At 30.2% G+C, this 13124-nt stretch overlaps 1 protein-coding gene and 1 non-coding gene across 2 annotated transcripts in view; one reads left to right on the top strand and one right to left on the bottom strand.

The window, feature by feature from the left end:
* LOC126833500 (uncharacterized) overlaps window positions 1-13124 on the bottom strand; it is an 84387-nt gene that overhangs the window by 10331 nt on the left and 60932 nt on the right. Inside the window, exons 5-8 of the mRNA XM_050564884.1 lie at window positions 10047-10222; window positions 9427-9550; window positions 7839-7948; window positions 5527-5600 (exon numbers count right to left, since the gene is read on the bottom strand). Coding sequence (XP_050420841.1) covers window positions 5527-5600; window positions 7839-7948; window positions 9427-9550; window positions 10047-10222 — 484 coding nt within the window. The remainder of the gene's footprint in view (window positions 1-5526; window positions 5601-7838; window positions 7949-9426; window positions 9551-10046; window positions 10223-13124) is intronic.
* On the top strand, window positions 11630-11703 carry Trnai-aau (transfer RNA isoleucine (anticodon AAU)). Its single transcript has one exon. It is a non-coding gene; the product is annotated as a tRNA-Ile (tRNA).

The following is a 13124-nucleotide window of genomic DNA, read 5'->3' on the forward strand; positions in this document are numbered from 1 at the left end:
AAAACTACGGCCACGACTTATAGAAAAAAAGTTGTAAGTCTTTGCAAAGAATGTGCAAATACACATTGTTGTTGTTAACCGCAAGTTCACTTCAAATTCTTGCACGTCGTCGTACTTAAACGTGTATTGTTTATTATATTTGTTGGAAATCTATTCAAAACTCTTTATAATTGTTTTAACCGATTTTCGAGACTTAACGCGACCGACATGATACGTATAGTATGAGAGGTGTAAAAGTTTTGTGGAATTCCGAGACTTTCGTTTGACAATCTCAAAGTTTTCACATCATTTAAACCTTTCTTGTTTTCGTCAATCTCGCAAAAACCGCGCATTAAGTGTTCATCGTGTGTGCCAAAAGGGATTACTCCTCGAACAAATAACGCATAATTATTATTGTTTCAGCGATAAATGCTTTTGGGAAACCCGCAGATGAATCACTGTTAGACATGTGTTTTTTCATCTCTCAGCAGTATATATTCACTCGGCGAAAACTGATAACCAAAGTATATAGCTGGTGGAATAACCGTTGAATTGTGTTTGATAATTGTATGGTCGGTCAATCCGTTGTACGGCTAATCATCCAAGACACAATAGTAATTGTTTTCGTTGTGGATAATGGCAAACGGGAAAACGTCATCAGCTGTAAACTGTATTAGTAAATATAGACCGGAAATCGTGAGAGTTTCAAAATAGTATTTTGAAATATTACCGAGTTCCTTCCAATATAAAACCCCTTCCGTTGATGACCTAAGTGCAATTTCTTACTACACGGCGGCCGTTATTCACATTAATTAAGTCCTCGGCGTGTACTTGCGGGTTGCTTCTCTGCAAATTATATGATGTCTTTGAACATCAGTAATAAACGGTGTAAATAATAATACAAAAAAAACAACAATCGGTACTCGGCAAATGTTTGTTATTAAAATTAAAATAAATTAAAAACTTTTATTTGAAATGTATGTATATATGTAGTATTCTTAGAAATAAAATATGTCGCTTTGATTGAAGAAAAAAAAAATCGGCAATACGACTGATACTATTATTATAATACACTGAGAATGATAATTAATCTGTTAAATATTTATCGTTCAAAATCGTACAACGAAAAGAGATTAGTCAAGTCGAATACATTTTTTTTATACACATGTTCTGTTAATAAATCAATAATAATAATCTATTGTAATTAAAATCAAAAACAATATGAAAAAAACATTGTATTTTATTTTTAAGTTTACCAAAAAAAAATTACTTAGTGATTTATATAAATTTCATCATGTTTATGCATCGGTCGTTAACAACAAATGATTTATATGTTTTTAAACTATATTAGTATTTCTTATAAAATATTATTAGTTTAGTAGTGACGTACAAAAAGAATATTTATTTTTTAATGTTTTTTATTACTATTTGAAACCGGACAATGAAATAACGTACGGATATTATTTCTAATCCAAGTTCCTAGTGTTTTGTAAAAGTTAAAACTTGTCTTTTAGTTTTGTCTATAAAGTATATATATATATGGACTATTTTTTTATGGACGGTTCTGCGTATTCCGTATTGTACATTATATTGTCAACGCTGAACTACCTTTGGTCCGTACAATATACCAAGACAAAGGGGTACTAAAAGGAGTTTTACTAAGTTCATTCAATTTACTTGAGTACGACGTATAAACATTTTTATTTTTTTTCATCTTTCAGGTCCTGTATTATCTAATCTATTTTAAGTGAGCTATAGAGACAGATACCTTAAGAGACACCGAGGGCTACCATTGTTGTGTAGTACGCACTCGTGTAGTCGATATCCGTTTTAAACCCTATTCGATTTTTTCCCCGCATTTTAATGATTATTCCAACAATGGCCCATCAAACTTGTACGGCCGTGACGGAATTTCTTTGCGCATTACTTTAGTTACATACAATTTGTTCGGTTTGAAATTACCCGGAAAACGTTTACCTAGGTATTGGTGTACTAATTCAAGTAACAGTCGTCCAGTGGGGAGGGGGCAAAGTTGGTCATTCGCTATAACCAAAAGGTTTTTGCCATTCCAGGCCAGTGGATTTATATTTAGATACAAATTCATTCGGTTAACCCGCAGTGTACATTAAGATTATTAAAAATAACAGGCAACAATGTCTCAGGAAGTTCAAAAAAGAACTATGCGAATGGAATTCGAATTGTTTTTAAAGTTTCATTCTTCTGACAGTGCATCTGACCAATAAAGGATCAGCTAAATTCCACATGATTACAACACTATTACAATGAGAGTGTCAAGCGTTTTACCAAGCAAACAAAAACACCTAAGACTTAAGTATTACTTAAGACTTAAGTATTATATTCTAAGCGATTGCATTAAATGAAATGAAATGTTAACATGTAAAAACCGTACTTTTATTTAGTTTACCTCGTTTCGCGCGTCGCGAAAGTACTATAACGAGCAGTTTTCATTATTCACAGCTGTGGGCGTTTATTAATATTTTATTATAATTCTAAAACATTGTTCTCGTTATCCGACGACTTGTACTTACACTTTTGATCAAACTTCTTACGAACAAACTTGTTTTATGGCGAAGAGACACTGCCGCCAATTTTGGTTAAGTTCATAGAAATTCGTTAATATTCATATAGTATGACATTTTTGTTATTACTTATAAAACATTTTTATGTTTTATTAAACTTGACAAGAACAGGTACTTAAATTCAGAGTTTTCAAATAATAGAAATTTTAAAATTATCATACAATTTTAACGAAAAGTAAAAATTATTATTATTTGTGTTTGTTCTTTTCATTGCTTTTAACGACTTGTAGTTACAAGTAATTTTACAAACACAGGAAAACGGTTTTAAGTAAAAACGTTTGTTTTTTAAAAGCTAATACATTGAAATATGTAAATTCAATTTTTTTATGGTATAGATGACATGCCTGAGGATACCCACTTTTTAAAACCAATATCCTCTGTTATTATTTTCCATTATAAAAGTTAATTTAATAGCTTTGTGTATTTTATTATCGGTAGACGAAACAATTTATTTTAAGGGAAATTTTTTAAATTTTTTTTAACCAACAAACAAGATCATTGCTATTGCATCTGAAGAACTACTAAGCATAAGTACAAAGTCACATATTCACATGACTTTTGTGAACTTGAAACGATAAAAATAGCGTTAAAAGTGTTTTGACCATTGGGTATTGTAAATGTGTCCTTTGTCTATTAACGGAACATAAATTATATTTGATTCCATTTAGATTCGAACAAAGGGACACAAGGCCAACGACTTTGACAATCAGGCACGTGCCTCGCAACATCAATAATTTTCAGTTGACATTTTTGGTGCCTTAAATGACATCGTTTCCCGAATAATTGGACGGATTTCCGTTAAAAAATGATGCAAATTATTTTAGGGTCATACTACAATTTTTTAGGAAATTTTCCACCTGATCATCAAACTGGCAGTACCGTCACTCACATAAATTATAATTGGTTATCAAAAAATCGTCAAACCCGTTTGGTAATATGTCGATACAGGCGTTTTTTGTTTGCTCAAAAGGACGCAAGTACATTTTTTTCGAATAAATATGGTTATATTTCATTTGAAATCGCATGAGAAAAATATAAAAACAAAAATATGAACAAGTTTTAAACGCCTGTAAAATCACTGGAGGGAATAGTGTATGGAGTCAAAATTACAAGTGACTAAAAAATAACCGTTTTTGTGTATCTTAAAAAAAAAAATCCAAAAGTGTCTCGAATCTCTTTTTGTTGACCAAAATATACACAATACAACAAGATTATATTTGTCTTTTTTATTTTTTGTATTCATTTTTCCCAAGGCTATAAATATTCAACAAAGACTATTTATATGAAAAAAATTACTCTTTTTTTCACTTCCAACAATGTACGCTTAATTATTGACACTTTATTAAAGAGAATTCAAACTTTAAAAACTTGACGCATAAATAAATAATAATCTAACCAAGTTACTCGGGCGCTAATTTTCGATAGTTATTAGTGAAGAAAATTGTGATTTATAAGAACATACAAATTCTTTGGCAACTTTACTAGGTCATGTAGAAAACGGATTTTTGAGATTTTCCTTTTGTTATGTAAAAAAATTGGATTTTAATATTGAAAAAATTGCAAAATGAATTAATTTAATTGCAAGAAACTCAAATCTCTTTACAGAATTGAAACTGGACCACAAATTAGACGGAAAATTAACATAGTCGGAAATTTATTAAAACTATATTGCCCTTACAAAACTGCATGACTGCATGCAATCCACAGATACCTACTCAGGGAAACCTAGCGATAACCTTATACTGTTTTTGGGCAACACATTTTTTTTTTTTGCAGAAAACTCTTAGCAGAAAAACACTTTGCGTTTCCGGCCTACATCGGTACCGACCGTGTTTCCGCGTAAGTATGTACATATATATATATTTTTTTTATAAAAATATATACTCACACGCAAAACTAGGCATGTGTTATCGCACTTCACGTGTGCATAATATTAAGCCATATATTATTCAAGGTGGCTGTGCTTTATTCGACTGCGCGTGTATGTACCGTGTATGTATGTATGTGTATAAGTATAACAAAAGCTTGCCATTAAACTCGGATTGAGACAGAGCGGAGAGCCGTCGAGTGGCTGTTGAAATGCACAGAATTTATGGTTTTTAATAACGTGGAGAGCGCGTCAGGTGCGCGAGGGGAAATATTTCCTTTACCTGACATTTGCGAAAGCCCTGTAACCTGCCCGCCCCTCCCCTCCCCACTAGTTTGTTCGTTTAAAGGTAGTCGTAGTGTATTTCTTCAACGGAAAGCCAGACCAGGGCGGCGGACCGACGGAAGAATTGTCTGAGAATAATAATAATAATAAAGCAAAGGAAAAAAAAAGTGGCCTAGATGGGGCACCGAAAAGTTTTCATTTCCTATTGTAATAAGAAATTACGGGTCCGAGAAGGGGACTTTATTATATATTAAATTCGTCTCTAAGTTAGATTTTTTCGTCGTTGGACAATACAGACAACACTTCGCATCGTTCTGAGCGAAAATTAATTATTATGTAAACACCGCCATCGTTTCCTAGTATTGCAGATTTACCTACTGAGAAATTCAGACAAACAACGTGGTTTCTTAGCATTTTGAAAAAAAATCAAATATTTAAACGGGCTCTCGAAGAAGATTTCTTCTTTGAGATAATTTTGTAAATTTTTCAATAAAATATTACAACCAAAGTTTCGAGAAAAAATCACACTCAAATATGTAATATAAATAACAGAAATATAAATTTGTTTTTTTTTCAAATTCAAGTGAATTGGTCATTTTTTTAAGGTTAGCTTTGGCAGCACTTGCTTCATTTACTCGGCTGAAGCAATAGCTAAAAAAATATGTATAATGCCATTTTTCAGTGAAGTATTTTTAAAATGTTTTATTGCTATAGAATATGCGTATAATAAGTGACACAGCTTATCGACACACTATCTAATATGTTACATTGTAATAACCTTGTTAAATTACTTACTGAAATGTTTTGATAGTCTTTTCGATTGGACTTCATCGTTGCCCAAATCGTTGCCGCCACGATGAGATTTGTCTCTGTAAATGAAACAAACAGAATACTATCTCAATAAAATATTTTAAAACGAACAGCCGTCCACGAAAAACTGTAATAAAATTTGTTTTTGATTTTTGTATTGATCACGATATGGATTTTTACATATTTTTTGCTGTGAATCTGGTCATATATCATAAACATACAACTCTATACTCAACGGTTTTTACCGTCCTTAAAAAATCGTTTTTATACTTAAACAAATATTTGCAATTTATAGAAAAATTGTATTTTTTTTACAGCATCTAGTTATGAAAACAGAAAAATAGTGGAAACACTAGTAAAAAAAAAAGTTATAGACGTTGAACGTTATAAATTATAATATTAAAACATTCATAATCATATTAATTTTGTTATTAGCGTCTATATTCATTAAGAGCTAAAAAAATTGTTAATTGGAAGGTATTAGCTATGTAAATTATGCTTATCGCTCTAATTAAAGAACGATAATGGTCGGACACGTTAAATTACACGAGCGTCTATTATATGTATATTTTACAGGGAATGTTTCTTTTCCTCTGCTAAAAATTTTTGCTTTTAGTATTTTTTTTTTTTTAGTGAGATAAAACTTCTAATCACCGGTGCTGTTATTTTTTTGTTGGTCCTCTCATCGCGTTTAGTCTTGGCAGTTATTTAAATCAAATTAAAATAATCCTTAAAAATAATAATGTACATAAACAAAAACTAAAATATCAAGTACAATTTTATTTGTGTTTAATAGTTATAAAATATATTTATTCTTCTCGAGATTTATTGCACTCGACGTCTTAACATTTTCACAGTTTATGTGATCGACTGCATTCCTATATGTTAGTAATTTCAGCTCCTTAGCTCACAATTTTTAGAAGCTATTCGACTCTGTCAAAACGTATAAGGTAAAATAGTTTTTGAAAACAATAATTAATTTTGATGTAAAAAATGTGCATAGTAGAAAAACTTCTGGAGTTCAAATTTAACACCGGTGATGTAATTTCAACATAATATAATATATTGTATTCAAATAATCCAGGTCGATGTGTCAAGGAAATACACTGTATCTATTTGTAGCTGTATGTTTTTAGTATTTCTTGTAGTAGGTACCCGGGAATTATGGCAGTGACAAAAGTATTCAACGACAAGGTTACATTTTTATTATACTACATAAATAATGCACAAGTAACTCTACCAGGAACACTCAGATTGGTTCATACATATCATGTCAAGTCTCAAGACATTTCGCAGTAATTTTGTGAATTTTAGTTTTGCGTAATATGTTTAAAAGTACATACATATATATTATGTCTGTAACGTCATGAGTTCTACTCGATAGAATAAGTATATAAGAAAAACAGTTTCTTTCTTAAAATGATGTCTGTTACTTCTGTATTAAAGTGTGTAAAAACAGACAAATGTTTTTCGTCTCTCAGATTTAATGTTTTCAAAATGACTCGTTAAATATATTAATTGTCAATATAATTACCAAATTTTAAAAAAACCCACACAAAGTGAATTTGTAAAACATGCTCATACCTTTAAGGGATCGCATCATTTTTGACTGATCATTATTAGAAACATTTTTTATCTAGATAAAGCAATAAATATTACAACCATATTATTAACAACCATTATTTATTTCCCCCTGTGGGGTCGGGGATTAGAATAGACCCACAGTAACTCCTGCTTATCGTAGAAGGCGATTAAAAGGAGGTAGCGGAGGGCAGCAGTAACCGCTACTACCGACCATTGGCGAGTTTTACAGCAGAACTAACGGCAATGGAAGGATTTGACAGAGGCAATTTGGGCATATTCCAAACACTGGCCTGTCAACTGCGATGTGGAAGGAGAAGGATACCACCACATTAGAACTCCTAGTAAGCAATATGAACCGAAATTATGAAGAAATTTTGGAAAATTGCAAAACCAACCTTAGGGTTGATCACAAAAAAAAAAAAAGCAATAAATAAAAAAATTATATTTATTTTTTGTTCGGTAGAATTATTTATTTCTTATTTGTTTGAATGCATAATTATTTTAAGTCATTTTTTTTTTTAATTTCTATCACTTTTTAAAATATTATACAAAATTTGTATAAATATAAAGCTTGGTAAACCGTATTTATATAACATTTAAAGATGTATAATATTGTTACAAAATAAATTTAAAACTGTATTGATTACCAAAACGAAAACTATACTATATATTTTATTTGAATTAATGGCATTGCTTGTATAAAATATACTGACCTTATTTTGGGTTTGATGAGCTCCGAGTCCAGTTCTGCTATCCTGAATACCGTACACTGATCAGAAACCGCCGTTGAGTCTGGTACGACAATTAGTTGTATCAGATCAGCCTTAAAAACGACAATCAACGATTATTATTGTTATGATATAATATTTAAACCACACAATAGTCGATGGCATAGTGTACAGATATGTTTTCTATCTTAACAATTTAGGGTGTTCCGAATTAAAAAAAAAAAAAAAATTATCTACTAACAAAAAAAAAAGTATAGTCAAATACTGTTTATTATCTTTCGAATGTTCATAAAAAATAGTTTCTTCGTGTAAAGATTCAATTACAATAATTCTTTTACTTGCAAGCATAATTTTAGGAAAATTTGGTAAAACTTTTTCAAAACACGGTTTACAAATAGAAACAGTTTTTAACACAGTTTTGACACAGCAAACTATTTTTAGAAAGTCATCAGAACGATTTTTTGACACTTTAAAAATGTTTCTATTATTTTAATATTTGAATTTGGACAGCAAATTAATGTTTTACTAGTATTGTTTACAAAATAAAATGTAATAGACATATTTTAATTATTATCGACGTTTTAAATGTTAAAAAACACTCTGATGATGATTTCTGTTATAGAGATCAAACGATCTAGCTCCGAGTCGACTTCGGGAAAATTCATTTAGGGGATGCATTCGTAGAAAAAGGGTTGAGTGTGTAAATTATTTCCACAGAAATAATAAAATAACGATTTTTCTACAATATAGCTGATAATACAGTTAACTGGGCAACTGTCCCTCGGTAATTTTTTTTTTTTAATTTAAAACACTACCCCTATACGAGTTCCATTACAGTAATTATTCGGAATTCAAGAACATGTTGTCTGGAGTGGACGTTTTTTTAACAAACTTGACAGCTTTGCTCTTTGTAATGTAATGGAAATTCCGAAATTACCTTTTCACTCATTTTAATTGTCACTTTTATTTGTTAACGGTAAAATAATTGCAGCGTTCGAAGCTCTCCTAGAACATATTATTGTTATTATTGTGTTCGGTTTTTTTTGTTTGTTTTTCTAATTGCATTATTATAGGCCAATTGCCGGGTCCGTATTTTATGTGGGCATTGTGCGGAAATAAAATATCTGCAGCTTTCGACGATTTATAAACGTTCGGTGATTATTATTGCTATGCGATAAAACCATGGCGGTACTATAACGTCCGTGACAATTAATCTCCGGCAGCGTCAGAATCCGTTTCAATGGGCTGTATCTATTGTTTTGTTGACCACGCGCCCTGACCTCGCCAAAGCCGATAATAAGTATTTATGGGGTTTTCACTTTTTACCCCGATGTGCTCAAAACACTATAGGCTAGGCCGCGGATGACAATGGGGATGATTTTTTTATTTTCGCTAAAAACAGTTTATTGCATAATATGAATCCGTACAAAACGGCCGTAATATTAATTTCTAGCAACATGTTTTATTAACGTGTCGATCCGAGTTTATTGTGAAATTGATAAATAACATAGACAAAATCGGTATCTAGCGTGACGTAAGTATCAGTGTGTTATGTAAAAAATGTTAACAATACCGTTAGCGATTCTTCAAAAACGTCCGTGTCGTACTCAGGCGAAGGGGCAAATGAATTTTCCATCAACGTCTCGGTAGTCACCCATCGACAATCCATATATGCAATAACCTCATCGTCTTGAAAACTAAAAAATTACATACATTACATATTTTGATAAGTTAATTTCTGTTTTTAACGTACACAAAACTCTAATATAAATAGCGATTGTCAATTATTTAGAATGATTCGCAGCGAAAAATGGTAATATATTGTAACACAATTTTGAGCCCAACAAGCTAATAATCTCAATATTAACAGTATTTTATGATTTTTTTGTGTTTCTTCAAATAATCAACTAGTTTTTCTTTTGGCTGTTTAAAGATAAATAGCAGGAAATTGTGTTTTTTTTTAAATGGGCTTTGCGCTTTTCACTTATACCTACATCATATTTTTAATTACATGTATTAAAAAATGCAAGAGTGTTTTCTTTAACAGAATATTAACACGATTGAACTGATGACCGAATTATAAAAAAATATACTGCGATTTTATGTACCTAATATGATTTTTTAATTGATTTACAATCACAATCACTGAACGATATAAAACGTATAAATTGAAACAAAAAAAAAATTGCTCACCCCAAACCCAGCTGATGAGTAACACCATCGGCTAGAACTGCGGCGATCAGCACCGACCTGTTGGATTGTTGAGTGTTGACCGACACTCGTAGTAGATCTGGCCCACTGACTTCGAGTATGACGGTCTTGGTTGGACCAGCCGTCGAAGACAAATGGAACACTGTGCCAAAATCAACCTGTAAGTTAAATTGTTTGATATTTAATACACCGTGAAGCAATAACAGGGAAGAAACGTTTGACATAGAAATTTGCAAGGGATATTGTAAAAAGTTGGAAGCTATTCAGCTGCAAGTGATTATTAGGACCGGTATCAAACGAGACTGATATTATTCAAAGGGAGTAGTTACAAGGTGGTTATTTAGGTGAGTGACCTAACCTAACCTAACCATTATGATTATTCCAATTAAATAATCTATCCTAGCTAGTAATAATTACTTTTCCTAAAAATTATTCAAAATGCTTGTTACTCTAAGTAATTTTTCTTTATCGAAAAATACATTGTCTACATTAATATTATTTTTGAATAAATTGATTACAAATAAATACTTTTCCAAAAGAACAGTACTGAAATAACAACACTCCCAACAAAATTTATATTTTGGTGTCATGTTTATTTTCCAAATTGTCTACGTTGTGTATTCCAATGTATCTAATTCTTAGGTAAAATCTTGTAAGCGCTTTTCACTCCTTAATCTAACCTAACCCCTCTCCATCATCTTTAAATGTAGATACATTGGTTGACTTCCAATAATTGTATTATGGATACTTTTGTAGGCATCCGCATCCAGCTAAATACAGCATAATACATTTATATGTAATTTCAGTTGCATAACGTACTCCTTAAAGCAAAGCGTTGATTGGTTCAATGTAGCGGCATCGTGGTGCTAATAATGACTATAATGATAGAAGGTTCTATCTAAGTAATTATTATAATTTGTACATTATAGATATTTAAGATTCTGTTTAATTTTACATGCAATTTAGCATTTGATATTGTATAAATGATTTTCGATCATGTTTGCTTTTATAAGTACTAAACAATGTTGTGTTGTACATTTTCCAGTAAAAATTATAAACAATAATAATCATACTTAAACGGGGTTTTTATGTTTTGCATAAATCATAATAGAATTGATAACTGATAATTGAATAATTTCTTCAATAATTAAATCTTTACACGAGTAAACTTATTGAAAAATGTAGTATCTATGTCTGATTTTGACTAAACCCATTAAAATTAATACTCTATTGTTATTTCACCGTAAATTAGTTTTTTACACTCTTTTTTTGTTTATTTAATACTTAATTAAAATAAATAAAATTCTTATAGTATATTCTTTTACCCAATATTTGATTTAATAATTGTGCACTAAATTATTACTAAATTTGGCTTTTGCCGTTTTGTCGAAAAATATTAATTTATACTACAAAGAAAATGTTATTTGCATCTTAAATTTTTCTTTTATACATTATAAATTATTTCAGAACTGTTTAATAAAAATATAGTTTTTAATAAAATTGATAACTGCATTGGAATTCGTAACGATGCTTAAATATAGTTGATTTAGCTGTGGAAATCGTCTGGCCCATTAGCTCAGTTGGTTAGAGCGTCGTGCTAATAACGCGAAGGTCGTGGGTTCGATCCCCCCATGGGCCAAGTACTTTTTGTTTTTTTTTCCTGTTTTTCTTCCTGTATACTTAATACAATTGTATTATTGTTTCGGGGGTATGAGGGGGGCAATTTTATTTTGTCAAAATAGCTTCAATACTACTAATAATCACTGGAATAACTTTTTAAGTTCACTGCAAAGATGTTTAAAAATGCTTGGATAAAAAAGTTTAGGAAATTTCATACATCAATAAGATTTTCTATTTAAACGAACTTGTTAACTTTAAAAATCACAAATTTACAAAAAAAATATCTCGTCTACATTTTTGTGTTTTTATAGTAAATACATAGTTTATTTCAATTATTTATATATTAAGAGGACGCCACACCGGCCATTTCTAAGAAGTAAAGTATAGGCAATTTATAGGATAAAATACAATTTTTTTGACATCAAAACTGCTTTCATCAGAACTGCGCGGATTAATTTTTCTCAGACTTCATATATAATTAAGGAAAGAAATTCATACATATTATTTATGAGAAAATTATCTGTGTTCCATCATTCGTATTTTTTCGATATACCAAATACAACCAACGCTATATCATTTTTAAAAAAGTAAAAAAAGTCCTTTCTTAATTAATTATTCATTAACTGGTTGAAATATTAAAAAAAGGGCGATGGTAGAACACAGACAATGTTGTTGTCTATATTATGTAAACATTTGGTTTTTTAGTTTTGATTATAGCCTCTGTAAAATTAGTCCGCGCAAGGCGGATTTTTTGAAGAAAATAACGGGTGTGTGATGTCTTCTTAAAGTTATTTACAAAAAAACGGGGTTTCATTATATAACTGATTAGGACTGATAAAAAAAAAATGGACAGATATTTTAATTTTTAATCATAAATTATTAAATAAATGTACACTATAGTTACTTAAAATACAGAATAACATTTCTTTAAAAAATAATTAGGTTTTTATTTATTTATGACTATTTCGTTAAGCTATATTTCAAATGATTAGAACAAATAACTGGTACAGGTGACATTTTTCTCACAAATGAGTTTTTGATCTAATCATATTTTTCAATGATATCTTTATGCTATGCTTGTTTTACAATTTTTGAAGGAGTTATTAAAAACATTATTGAACATTGCCCATAAGAACACATTAAAAAAACAGTTTTTATTTTATTCACCAGTCTTCAATACAATTATTCATAAAATTAGTAGGTAGTTTCTTTTGATAGTAATACTTAAGTTTTGAGTAAATTGGTGTTAAACTTAATACAAATGTGTACAAGTAAAGGAAGAAGATTGATTTATAGTGTTTACAGTAGATAAATATTTGGTAAAACTCAAAATAGATACAATTGAAAACGGCTTTGTTGTTTATACTGTGATTATGTTATGATAATATGACGTTTTTAATTTAAAGTTACATTTTTTTTTAGAAAAAAACTGTTCAGTAA

This window comes from Adelges cooleyi, unplaced genomic scaffold, assembly GCF_023614345.1.
Source record: "Adelges cooleyi isolate 19-005CV unplaced genomic scaffold, UGA_ACOO_1.1 ACOO_flye_CR_arks_rails_tigmint_CR_PRNA_2, whole genome shotgun sequence".
NCBI lineage: Eukaryota > Metazoa > Arthropoda > Insecta > Hemiptera > Adelgidae > Adelges > Adelges cooleyi.